Source organism: Notechis scutatus, chromosome 3, assembly GCF_049901735.1.
Source record: "Notechis scutatus isolate UNSWTSFEM ecotype Mainland chromosome 3, rNotScu1.2, whole genome shotgun sequence".
Lineage (NCBI taxonomy): Eukaryota > Metazoa > Chordata > Lepidosauria > Squamata > Elapidae > Notechis > Notechis scutatus.
The window spans coordinates 37,123,664-37,136,656 of record NC_142011.1 but is presented as its reverse complement, the minus strand read 5'-3'; the positions used below and the strand labels follow the sequence as shown (position 1 = coordinate 37,136,656).

Here is a 12,993-nt window from a genome sequence, read left to right as displayed (position 1 = left end):
GACAACCTTCACAAATGAAACAAATCTGTAATTTGTATTAGTACTGCAGACACTCGTGTATCCCTGGCACTAACTCATTACACTTCCTATTTAGTTACTTGGATCATTCTGAAAAACATTCAGCTACCTCAAATGAAACTGGAAAATAGAGTTGAACAATCATTGCTAGATTAAAATATGAATGGATGGTTTGGTGCAAAGTTGGTCTGTTTAACCAACTGACTTTCAGGGCAGATTTTGGATTTAATCCCAGCCATGGGAATCTTGTGTTAGTAATCTGAACTAATCAGTTTGCGGACATAGCCATCTTGCAAGGTCTCTGGAAACCACTGATGAACATAAACAGTTTCTGCAAGGACTCCTCCACTGTTGCAATTGCAAATAACATTTTATCAATAAAGGAAACAAAGGAGAAAGAACTTCAAAGCAGTTTAAAAATTCATTAAAAAGAAAAAAATAAATCTAATTGGATTTCATTTTGTTAGCATTTGCCTTCTATAAATCTAGTGGGAGTAAAACACACATTCGCTCTAGACAAAATTTGTGGGTGTAATCTTTTTTATTCCAATAAGGAACCTCACTTGGTTTAGCCTGATATCATTCAGTAGTTTCATGTGGTAGCTGAAAATTTCTGGATCCAATATAGTGCTATTTCTTTGGAGAGAATTAATTAATTAATTTAATTCAAGTAGCAAGTATACACTGTAGGCTGCACTTCTTCTCTGTTACAAGACAGACTGACGTATACCATACTCTTGACTTGGGCCCCTGTACAACTGTCTGCTAAACTTCAGATAAGATGAAGGGTACTATTCCATTTCCATGTCTATGGAGTTGTCAGTCATCCAGATCATGGTTGTCCCAAAGATGCTTTTTCAACAGGCAACCATACTTTCTGTTTTTCCTTTGAAGAAGTTTTGCTTTTCATCCAAAAAGCTTCTTCAGCTCTGGAAGAAGAAGCTGAAGAAGCTTCTTAGATTGAGAAGCTAAATGTCTTCAAAGATAAATCAGAAAGTCCAGTTGCCTTTTGAAAAAGCACCTTTGGGATTCCATTTCCATGTTAAAATAAAATTCAACTGCCAGTTCAATTGGCTTTTCTTTATGGAATGGGGAACAAGAACTATCAACCTCTCTGACTCAGGGCTGATCATACATGGTAACTGTGGAACCGTGGGCTGAAACCAAATGTTGAGCTTGCCATAGCCATCAGCAGGAGGTTAGCATAGTAAGTATAATTTTGTAAGGCCAATAATAAAGTGCTTCTGCAGATGGCGATGGTTGTACACAAAAAAGAAATCCTTCTTCACTCAAGTGTACACAGACATTCGGATATATTATTGCCAATTATAGACTTGAGCAACAGGAAGGCAACAACTGAAGTTGCAGTGCTTTTGTTGTCTCAGTCATTATGAAGTCAAGCCTCACATAGTGTAGGGATGAGCCTAATGTTTCCTCCAGGAGGACAAATCATCAAAGCATAGGCATAGGAGAGGCAGAAATAAGAAAGCCACTTACAACTATTGCAACAAACTTCCAGATAATTTTGCTCTCATTTTTAATTTCAAAACAAAAGAAGTGACTCTATACTACTGCCTGGCTTCCAACACACTTTAATAAGCACAAGAAAATTGGTATTCAAATATCCAAAACCAAACTGGCAATATCAGGGTAATTAGGAAAAGCACATGGAGGTAAAGAATTTTGATTAAAAATTATATCAAAAATGCTAAGCTACACATATGTGATGAAAGAGAAAGATTAAAATTAGCAATTCAGTTAGTAACACTTTAAAATAGCAACATAAAACACAAACACAAAAAGGGTAGATAGAACAATAACATTATCAGAAGTGGATTGGAGGATAATAAAGTTTTCTTGTAGACAGCTGTCAAATCTGAGAGGAATGTAGTATAACAGCTGGCATGGCTTGTATACACCAAAGCTTACATACCCTCAAGAAATTAAAACATGACCAATGGTTAATGCTGAGCCTGGGCTATTTTTGGCTGTTTATACTCAGGTAGGTTTAGTTGCTCTTAATTATTCTTTGCCTGATTTTGCATGCAAAACCTGGCTATTTTGTGGATTATTTCAGAGTCGATGTTAAAAAATAGAAATTACATGTTTATTGTTGAATCATGTTAGTGGAGTGGTGTAATAACATTTTTATGTTCTGTATAAAACTGGCAATATAGAAGTAAACGTTCAATAATTCTGATCTTCTTGAGTCACAAGGACATATCCATAATAGGTATGGTATCTTTTTCTATCTTCCAACCAGAAGTGCTGAAGAGAGGCCATTACTTTGGGCTAAAGGGAAGGAACTTTTCTGATTTGGAATGTCAAAAATTATATGAGACATATAGCTGGTGCCAAAATACATCCCAGACTACCTGTCAGCATCAATTGTATGATATCTGTCAAAAGTGTGATCCTTGTTTGTGTGTGGCCTTTGCTAGGTTATAGCCCAGAGGTAGTAAGTAAATGAGGAAGAAAGTTGCATAGCCCTGCCAGGCTAAGTTAGCATTTGGACTGGAACCACAGGTTTTAGGTTTAAGATGTTGGCTTGGGAATTCTGGGAGTTGAAGTCCACCTATTATCTTAAAGCTGCTGCGGTTGAGAAACACTGAGCTAGAATAACCTGGAAAGATTAAGTACTGGCTCCAGCTTGTCTTGGCATTAAAATGGAAATTGTTTAGAAACTGAATTGAAAATTAGTATTGGGCAAAGTTCTTGGACATGTTTTGTAATGGTTTGATATTTCCAAGTGTTCTCAAAATAAAATTAAAAAACTGGGAGTTTTTCCAATAATTGCTTGCAGTTTTCAATGAAGCCAGAAGGATTTTCCACAGGGAAAAGTGCCCTGCCTATTCTTCCCATAATTTATATTATCACCATCCTATTCTTGTCAAATTATTGATAGGAAACCTTCACAACAGAAATCCTGCTATTCAGGTAGGGTCTCCATTTCCATATCTTTTTCAGTACTTCCAAAGTGACTTAGGCATGGTTTTTGAAGGTTGGAGGTGGGATTATTGGAAGCTCCATGCAAAGGCAAAACTAGATGGTCTTTGATACAGTCTTCCCTCTTTTCACAGAGAAAATATGTTCAACAAGACCAAAAAATGAAGTCCTGGTGGCAGACAAGTGCATTTTGAATTGATTCTAGATAAGGGGAAGGTTAGTATAATATTTTTCTTTCATTCATTTTTATCGAGTGAGGCAAGCACCTGGAAACTGAGAAAACCTTTGGAGCCCAGGTTTTGTTTTAAACTAAGACTAAACAAAAATGTATTGGACCCAGGATCTAGTCCAACAACAATCAATGGTGACTCTGTGGTGACCATAGCAATTCAGTGCATGACTAGAGGGCCAGACACATTCTCTCAGCTCAACCTATCTCTCAAGATTGTTGTCATGGGGAAAAAATGAGAGAGCGGAGTGTTTTATATGAAACCCGTAGTCTCTCAGCGAAAGGTGGGATATAAATCTAAGAAACAAAGAAATAAAGAAAGCAGCATGAGGATCCTAGCCACTATCCCTATGTGTTTTTTTAAACATTATATGGATCTCTGTGGAATGCTGTTCCAGATTAATTTTGCTGGGGTGTTTTCTCTAATGCCCTAATTAGAAGGGGAAACAAAGGTCATGGCCCTTGACTGGCTGAGGAATTCTGGGAGTTGAAGTCCAAAAGTCTTAAATTTGCCATGGTTGGAGACCTCTGGCTTAGAGGATCTTCCAGTGTCAGGTTTGAAATTTCAAATGCTCTGCCCATTGCCTTCTTAGTGAAATGTGGAAAATTACAGGCTGTAAAGTAAAACCAGAAGTCACATTATATAGGTAGGCACAAGAGGAAGATGGCCGAAACAGCATGAGTTTCAAATTGTCTGGCCTTCACAACTCATGGCTGCAGTAATAGAAAATAGTTGGTGGGATGATAAATTAGAGAATGAGACATAAATTGGACATGGTGAGGAAAAGGGCCATCTAAGCCAGGGGTCCCCAATCCCCAGTCTATGGACCGGTACCAAGCTGAGGCATGCCAGAAACCAGGCCCCACAAACAAGCGAAGCCTCATTCGCGGGATGCAGGCAGCACACAAAACCACACCCATCCAGGCCGCAGTACTCTCTCCACAGAACCGGTCCCTGGTGCCAAAAGGTTGGAGGCCGCTGATCTAAGCTTACCACTCTTTGTTCTTCAGCATAATTGTTCGTTTATGGTGGCAGAAGCCAATATAGTCAGTGCTGTTTCAGGAAAGCAGTACTTCCCGGGAAACAGAGAAAGTTAAGGTCTGAGACCCCTATACTGTTTATGGCTGGAAGGCCTTTTAACTGAAATGGCTGGAATAAGCTCACTAAAGGCTTTGTAAAGGACAAGGGGCTTTTAGCAGAACAGTAATGGGCACTATTAATCAATAAGCAAGCCAGGCTTGCACAGAACCTAACCAATGAAGCCTGAATGAATATAAGTGAAAAAGAAAGCAAATTTTCCAGGGATAAAAGACATGCAGGCAAGACAATAGACTAATCCAGCGTCAATGAGAGTGTATATAACCATGGCCTTTGGGTTACACAATGGTCCATTCCTATCTTCTTCTTCTCCCCACATGCAACTATAGGTAGTCCTCATTTGAAAACCATAATTGGAACCAGAAATTGGAAACTTCAGCTATATTTATGATCCTACTGTGGTTTTCCAAACCTGCAAATGTCATAAATGCAAGCATTCTTAGGAAAGATACTTTTAAATCACTATCATGACTGCAAATGGTTGCTAAATGTGGCAACCCCTATACGAGGACTCCCTAAACTTCTGAGGCCCCATTATACAATATTTTTTAGCTTTCATTTTTCTCAACTGCCTAAAAGTACCAACTGCTGTCTTTCTGATTCTCAGTAATCCATTCATTCCCATCTTTTCCCGCTATGATCTTCCACACATCGATTTAAAATAATCTCTTTTGATTTCAATGCCTTTCAGCATAAGTATGATTAGTTACTAATTTCCAAGCTCTGTTGGAAACCTCCTATAATTATTTATCAGTGATCAAAGAAATATGGAAAAAACTTAAATCTTTTTTCTGCAGATTTAGGTCAGAGTTTCTACATTGTATGCAGACCAATTCAAAGCAATTATTTATTTTCTGGATGTTTTTATTGTTTTATAATTTAAGAATTGTAAGCCACCCAGAGACACTTGGTTGAGTTGGGTGGCTATAGAAACTGAATAAATAAATAAAAATAAATTCACTCCAGAGGGCAGTCAAAACACTGACAGGCAGTATGTATTATGACCAAAATGCTCACATATTGCAGAGGAAATGACTTCTTATTTCCTTCAGTCTTTCCAACTGCTTTTGCAATAAGTCAATTGGCTTCTCCTGCCCCACCTCATCCCTCGGGTCTCTGGAATTAAACATTTAAAGTGAAGCTGGAGATAAAAACCTTGACAGGAGTTAGGGATACACAGGCTCACAACCCTAAAACAGGGGTCACACAGCTGTTGTTTGATAAAAGTGCAACTTTTTTCCCAATAGAACTCCTATTATTTTATTAATTTCATAAAACAAGTAACTATTTTGCTCCCATTCCAGTATGGAACAACTGTTCCATACCTGTTCATGACAGAGGTTTTTTTAAAAAGGCAAAAGCTTTATATCATTTTGCCCCCAAATAAGCTGCCCCTCTGCTTTTCTAATTATAGAATTAGATGCCAATGAAGGCAGAGTCTTCAACTGCAAAAATACAATCTGCAAAACCAGTATATATGTGACAGTCAGATAGAAAAAACAAATGAGAGGGTTAGCCTTGCTGTGTTGAAGATTCTTACGTACCACTCTTGAGGTAGTTTGATTCAGTACGGAAATGCTTATGTTCTTATTCATTCAGAAATACTGAAGGCACAATTCTTGCTGTTTCAGCAAATCTCTTGGCAATGGCCATGCTTAAAGGCAATTGGGTATAAAGCATAATGCAGTTTAAGACAACATTTAAGCCACAAAGCATCATTCCAAGAATCATTCTTTTTAATACAGCTGATACATATTTTTCTTAGTCCCAAATTTTGTCACTGAGAAAGCTAAAGACCAAACTATATATCTGCAGGCAAATCATGTGCATTTGGTTTTTAAGCCCAGCCTCTCCAGGGTTATGAAGAAGTAGGTGTGAATAAACACATCCTAGTTATGGAAATTACTCTCTTTCAACCAAATTTATTTCAGAGATGTTATGTGGCTACAAGATGGCCTAAGACTACTTCCTGACAGACAACTCAAAATTATCAACCCATAAAGCATTATTGCATCTTCCTTTTTCCTAATAAACTATGGCAAGAGAGAGAGAGAGAGAGAAAGGGAGGGAGGGAGGGAGGGGGAGAGGGAGAGGGAGAGGGAGAAAGAGAGAGAGAGAAAAGAAGAAAAACAATTTAATTCTAATTACTCAAATACATCCAATTTATGTGAATAATAATAATAATATTATAATAATAATAATAATAATAATAATAATAATAATAATAATAATAATAATAATAATAATAATAATAATAATAAATTAATGAGATGATCCCAGAGGACCTTCAGTTCTTGTTCTTAAAAGGAAATTAAGAGGTCAAAGAATTCCAGTTTGTATCTATTTTCCACTTCCTCTTGTAGACTCTCATTTCCTTGTGGAAAAAAAATTGTAGCTATTTAGCAAGCCAAGAATGACTATAACCAGAGTAGTTTCCTTGTCTTTCAGAATGAAATGAAACTACACAGTCAATCTGAAAGAACATGAACATCTGGCTGGAAGATTTACACAGAGACCAGTGAGTATTTCAAGACAGAAATATGTTGCTTTGCAGCCATCGTCAAAACAGATATGAGTTACTTTTAAAATAAGTTATATTGTGACAGAGGAAAAGCACGCTAATTTAAAAATTGGAGCCCAATATATAACATTCCTCCCTTTATAGATGGTTCTCCTGTATCTGGATGATATTATAATGCACTCTAGGGTGCAAGTTACGAGATTAAATAGAACATTTAAAAATTGAACTGAGGTGAAGAATCCTTTTGTTTTCAAAGAATCAGTGCTGAGTAAGCAATCCAGTAACTCCTCAGACCTGCAGCAGAATCTTTAAGGAGTTAATATCCCATAAAGCAAGGATGCTAATGTCCCTTCTTGTCAAGATTATTCTTTCCCATGTCATTGGAGGAACCTTCACATACCCCAGATAGTAAAACCTCTGGAAAGCCACCTTTGAACCAAGCTCCAATTCCATCTGCAACCTATTTGAGACAGGATATTGCCTTTCTTCTCACAAAAAGGCTCTCAGGCCATCCATCCATGAATGTTCATGTGTGCTCTGCTGCTCGTGAGCCCTGGCAAGCAAGACAGTCTCACATAAGCACGTGCTCCAGAGGCTGCTCCCCACAAATTCAAACTGTCCAACTCCCACCTATTCCTTCCCTCATGGCCTCCGCCCCTTCCTTCATTCCCCTTCCTGAAAGATCACATTTCACAGAGGATGGGCTGCAGGGAGTCACCAGGCGGGTACATTTCAAATCATAACACACACAAAAAGAAAAGGAGGAAGTAAAGCAGGTGGCCTAAAGGAAAGAGAGAGAGAGAGAGCGAGAGCGCAGGTTCCCTAACGGTCCATTAACACTGCAAGGACTGGAAGAGAATACAATGGAGGGAAACAGGATTGTGTGAATTGGCTGCAGTTAGCAGAAGAATGCAAGAATCTATCTCAAATGCCCTAAGCCTCCCCAGCTGCCCCTTCCCCATTTGTGTGCATGCTGGTGTCACTTCCCAGTCCACAGTCAATATCAGCACATGGCATGCTGCAACTAATAGATTTTGTAAAAAGCAAAGAAAAAAAAAAACTACAGACATTTTAACAATAACATTTTCTTTCTCTACAGTTTCGGGTGAACATTTTAGATGATGTTTAGAGCATTTTCCTTTGGACTTTGTGGCATTACTAAGAGGGAAATAGGTTTCCTTGAATCAGCAGTAAGGAGGAAATCACTCCCTTTGTAGATTTTTCACTCCACTTTGAGAGAGATGGAAAGGATTGGAAGTTATATGCTTGAAATTTAAGTTTGTAACATAAACGCCCAATGAGCTAATGCTTCCAAATGGTTTTCATAGCATTTGAGCGATCCAGGAGCCCCCACCCAGTCACCAAACCATGCCATTGTTCCTTCTTAAACACGATTCAGGCAAAGCCCTCCTCATTCCAGATCACAGCAGCCGATGAGATGGATGAGGATTTCTAGCACCCTATACTTCACTATCGGAGCAGCGCCCAGCTGGCATCGGCAAAGACACCAGCGGAGGCACCCTGAGTCTATTTCTTTTACAAGGAGCTTGGATCTCCCCACAGCAAAGCAACTAAGACCCACTTGCACCCCATCCTTACCTGCTGGGTCTGGCAAAGTGTACTGACCGGAGCGTCCTCCCTGTTCTCTGCAGTGGGACATGGAGCATTTTCTCAAGTTCTCCCTATACTCCTGCACAAATGCTCCACACAAGCTCCCCAGTGCTGGCGCAACCTCTCAGAAAGCAGCCACATGAAGCAAGGAAGGCGGAGAAGAAATTAGACCCTTCCCTCGGTACCTCCTTCGCCATTCCCTCATTCCCTTGCTTTCCCTCTGATGGCTCCTGACAGCTATGCTTAAAGCTATAGTGCACTATTTCCCTATGTTGCTGCCTCTTGTCCCCTCTGCTTTGCAAGGCTGCCTCTTTAACACCCACTGCAGGTATAACAGACAAAGGGCTGTTTGGGCTTCTCCTTTTAGCACAAGCTGCAGCACGAAATTGCAAGCCCCTCTGAGAAAATAAAACCAATCCCCTAGCAGTGCATGGTATGCTGCAATACCTTAATTCCATTAACCCCCTGGGACACTGATAACCCTTTATCTCCCCCCCCCCCCCAATTCTAAGCAAAGCCTTCATTTTGGCAACAGACAAGATGTCTTTGTTCTACAGCACACTCGCTCTTTTCTGGCTGTCGGATGCTGCATTGGATCGTTCTTCGGTTATCTGTAAGCATGCAGTCAGCTTTACACTTTGCTACTCAAAATGAGAACAGTTTGAGGGGAAAAGGACGAAGAAAAAGATACACAGAAGCTGCTGCCATGCTTGATACCAAATGTATCTGAGAGCAATAAGTCATATTCAGGTTTATAAGATCACTGCACTTCAAGCTCATGACTCTTCTCTAATGCTAGTCAGTGTCTTAAATATTGATGAAGATAGTCATTGTGATTTTTTTTCAAATGTTACCTTATCAAGGACAGCAAACAGACTCAGATCAAAACTGATATTTTTACTCTAATCTCAAGATGTGCAACAGAAAAGACAAATGCTTCTAAAGGCAGCTTTCTTCAAGGAGACTTTAATTTTCAAACTTCTCTAATAGCTCTGAAAATAGAAGCAATTAACATTCAGATCTAATCACTATTCAAATCATACAAATGCTTCTTGACAATTCTAATGCAAATAGAATTGGGCTTCCTTTTAAATGCAGAAAATTGGGATAATTAGAAATAAAACTACTAATATATTGTGTGGTGTTCTTAAAATAATTTAATCTAGCAAAAGCAGTGAGTTGTGTCCAGCATATGTTTAAGACTGCAGCTCCTTGCAGTAATCCAGATTGTGATTTCTGTGGTTTTTTTTAAAAAAATCTTTTTAATTCAAATAATTGGCTGAATCTAACCAACCTTGACTGATTCCCCCCCCCCCAAAAAAAAAAGAAACCAGAGAAAATGCCAGTTAGCATTTTAATGGATGACTACAAAGAAATAGAAACTAGGGGATAGCTTGTCAATTTAATAAAAAAAATCCCAGAAAAAAACACACTTCTATATTCCAAAGAAAACAATATAAAAACTTTCATCAGATCATTTTAGAAATGAGTTTGTTCAAAGTGCTGCTACAAAAGTCCAGAGCACCAAAGCACAAAAGAGTTAAGATTGTTCTCCAACTTTCTGCTTTCATCTAATAGTTGTCAAGATACTTGCACAGCCCAGACCAGGTACTTCTAATTTAACCCAAAAGACAAGTAGGATCAGCACCAACATTCACCATAGTTTTTAAAAGCATTATTTCACTTATGCACATCAATTTATGTGTATTTTCTTTATCTTATGAATGGGTATTATTTATTTTATTTAATTTATTGGCTGCTCAACTCCAATGGACAATGGGTGGTATGAAGAATTCCAAAAAGCTTAGCTGAAGCTGAAGTGTGTGTGTGTTTTTAAAAATCCTATTAACCAGTTACTAAGTTAAAAAGTATAATATGCACAAGATTTGCATTAATCTATTATATATAATCTCGGGGATAGATCCATTTCATTAAATGCTCAGTATTACTTGATCATAATTTATCTGCTTAAATGTATCAGGCAAACTAAATCATTTATATTACATGTCTATGCATATACAATGGCATATCTATGTAGTAGTGGAAGTTACTTTAATGCATTAGCTTTTTGCTTGCTTTGCATCCTCCCATATATTTTTAGCTCACGCCAATTACAAAAAGAAGTAATCCCACTCTGACTGAAAGATCTATGTCTTTAGCAATTTAATAAAGCATAAACATTTCTAGCTCCAGTGCGCAAATCTTTTCTGCTCTGAGTTTTCTCAACACAACATGGGCCAAGCTGAAAGAACACTGTCCCCATGTGTTTGGAATGGCTTCTTTGGGCTTCCTTTACCTTAGCAGGGTCTTTTATTCAATCCCTTATCAAGGAACTTTCAAACTATATCTTGTTTATTCCTCTGCCTAGGAAAATATAGATCCTACTCCTTTTTCTAGATGTGTTATCTCATATATAAGCTTACATAGAAATGCTAGTACAAAGATACTGGTATGTACAAACATGTTTTATGTAGAAGCACATGTGTGTAAAAACTGGCTATTGTTGCTAAGTTGTATATAAACTATGATATAGCTGATTAAAAATTATGTTAATTTTTTTTGTCTTTTTGTAAAAAAATTATATCCCATTTTGTACCAAAAAGAAATCAAAGAAACCCATAAAAGTATCAGAAAATACTAAATCAGAATTTAAAACACCAATGTAAAGAATCAGAATTGTAAGAAAATCACTAGTTCACACTGCCAACAACAAGGGAGAAAAGTCAGGTTTTCACTTTAAGGATAGAAAATAGCTTCAATGAATGCAGGCATTCATGGGGAGTACAGAATTCCTGAATATGGGAATGAAAAGGAACACCTCTAATATGATCTGGTACCTTGGAACACTCCCAGTTCTTTCCATGAAAAATGGATAAGAAGAAACACTAATAAGGATCATATTAAGCAATAAAATTAAGGAAAATATGAAAGAGGAACCACACAGAAATGCAGGTCATCTCTCACTGCGCATATAGTGATTAAAAGCGCTATCTATTATTTAGCCTCCTTGTGTGCTGCTCAATTCTACTACTCCCCTGAGTCAACTGCCTGCCTTATAAATCAGTAAACTAGAAGAAGCTGATTTTCCCCACCACCTCCCTTACTCCTCTGTCTGCCTTTTGTTTAAGCCAGCCAATTTAAATCGAAAAGATTCAACCTTTTCTTCAGCTCTCTAACCAGTATTTGGCAGAGTTGTAGAAAAAGGATCTATAATCATATCAGAGGACTGACTTTCTCCAGACTTTTGAAACTGCTATTCCTGTTTCTCTACTTTTTCCTCTTTTTCCTTTTGCAAATATAGAGCATAGTTACAGGTTTTTAACTGAGAAAGTCAGCTCACTTATAGCATCTTAGCTGAGACCAGAGTTCCAAGGTTTCTGGAATCTAAACAGGGAATACTATATGTACATAATTAAGGTAACAACATTCATTACAGGGCAGGACTACAGTTGAATCCACTGTAGAAAACTGTACAGTGTAGGCTAAAGTGTCTGTATTCCTCACTGAAAGTGTTATTTATATATTAAAGGGCAAATATTACTTTGATTCAGGGACATACAATTTTCAGGGGTTGCTAGGGACTCTCTAATCCATCTGGTTTAATATTTTTTTTTGCTCCATGATTTTTATTTTAAAAAAGAATGAAAACAGTAATCAATTCTGTGATGTCCTTATCTATAAGAGAGCCTTGAATTTAGATAGACTCAGAGCCATTCTTAGAAAATAACAACAGGACTACTTGGGATAGGGGGTACACATGGGAGGAGGGGGAGGTTACAATAAATGGCTGGATGCAATCAGAGTTGCCTTTTGTCAAATGTGCTTGTGACAGGATATATCATCATGGTAGCCATTTTGTGATAATACCATGATATACTCTCAAAATTCAAAAAAAAAATAGGCAAAAGTTTATCTATTGCTAAGGCAGCACTGGGGTACACAATCCATACTCTGCTCCAATTTGAGGCGCACAGGGTACCTAGTGATTGTGGTAAAGTTGCATTTATAAGCTTAATGCATTCACTTTCAGCTTTCAAATTGCCTTCTTTGAAACACCACCCATATGATCATTGGGACAATGTCAGTGTTTATGAATGGTTTTAAAGTAAGTCTGGGTAGGCTCTGCCCTAAGAAATTAAGCTTAGGGGGACCAACACAGATCCTCCTTTTGAATCGTTCTGAAAATGAAAATCTTCACATGGGTGGAAGAGAGTACCATTGGTCAATGGGCCTATAAAGACTGACTGATGGTGAAGATCTCCCACTTAAATTGCTATAACTGAAAAGATGAAAGATACTATCAATTTTAGCAGAATGAAGAAACAGACTTTGAAAGCTACTTTTCCTCTCACAAAAACTGGCACGAAGAAGACAGTGTCTGTGGATATGCAGGAGGAAGGCAGGGCTGACTTATGCAGCTCTGATGCTGCCAGGGAAGGGAGGCAACAGCTGCTAGGAAAATGTGGTAGGCTTTAAGCAAACACCTGCTCTCTTTGGGGTTCCCATACACCATTACTATCCAAGGCTTGATAAAATTGAGGCTTCTAGAATGTAGCCTTGATGAAAAGA

The 12,993-nt window shown here is 38.1% G+C and overlaps 1 protein-coding gene and 1 long non-coding RNA gene across 17 annotated transcripts in view; one reads left to right on the top strand and one right to left on the bottom strand.

Annotated features, from left to right (window-relative positions):
• The window catches only part of NAV1 (neuron navigator 1), a 262,874-nt gene that overhangs the window by 61,428 nt on the left and 188,453 nt on the right, over positions 1-12,993 (bottom strand). For 3 of the 16 annotated variants that reach the window (XM_087962428.1, XM_087962431.1, XM_087962433.1), the window contains exons 1-2: positions 8,413-8,561; positions 7,214-7,366 (exon numbers count right to left, since the gene is read on the bottom strand). The exons of 9 other annotated variants lie outside the window; for them this stretch is intronic. In XM_087962428.1, the coding sequence (XP_087818554.1) occupies positions 7,214-7,266 (53 nt within the window). In that variant the 5' untranslated portion in view covers positions 7,267-7,366; positions 8,413-8,561. Of the gene's footprint in view, positions 1-7,213; positions 7,367-8,412; positions 8,572-12,993 lie in introns of those variants that run through there. 4 more of the 16 variants (XM_026680888.2, XM_087962429.1, XM_087962432.1 and 1 more) reach the window with 2 other exon arrangements.
• LOC148131146 (uncharacterized) overlaps positions 1-12,993 on the top strand; it is a 34,249-nt gene that overhangs the window by 5,631 nt on the left and 15,625 nt on the right. The window contains exons 2-3 of the long non-coding RNA XR_015749094.1: positions 3,099-3,180; positions 6,741-6,810. This is a non-coding gene — a long non-coding RNA (uncharacterized LOC148131146). The remainder of the gene's footprint in view (positions 1-3,098; positions 3,181-6,740; positions 6,811-12,993) is intronic.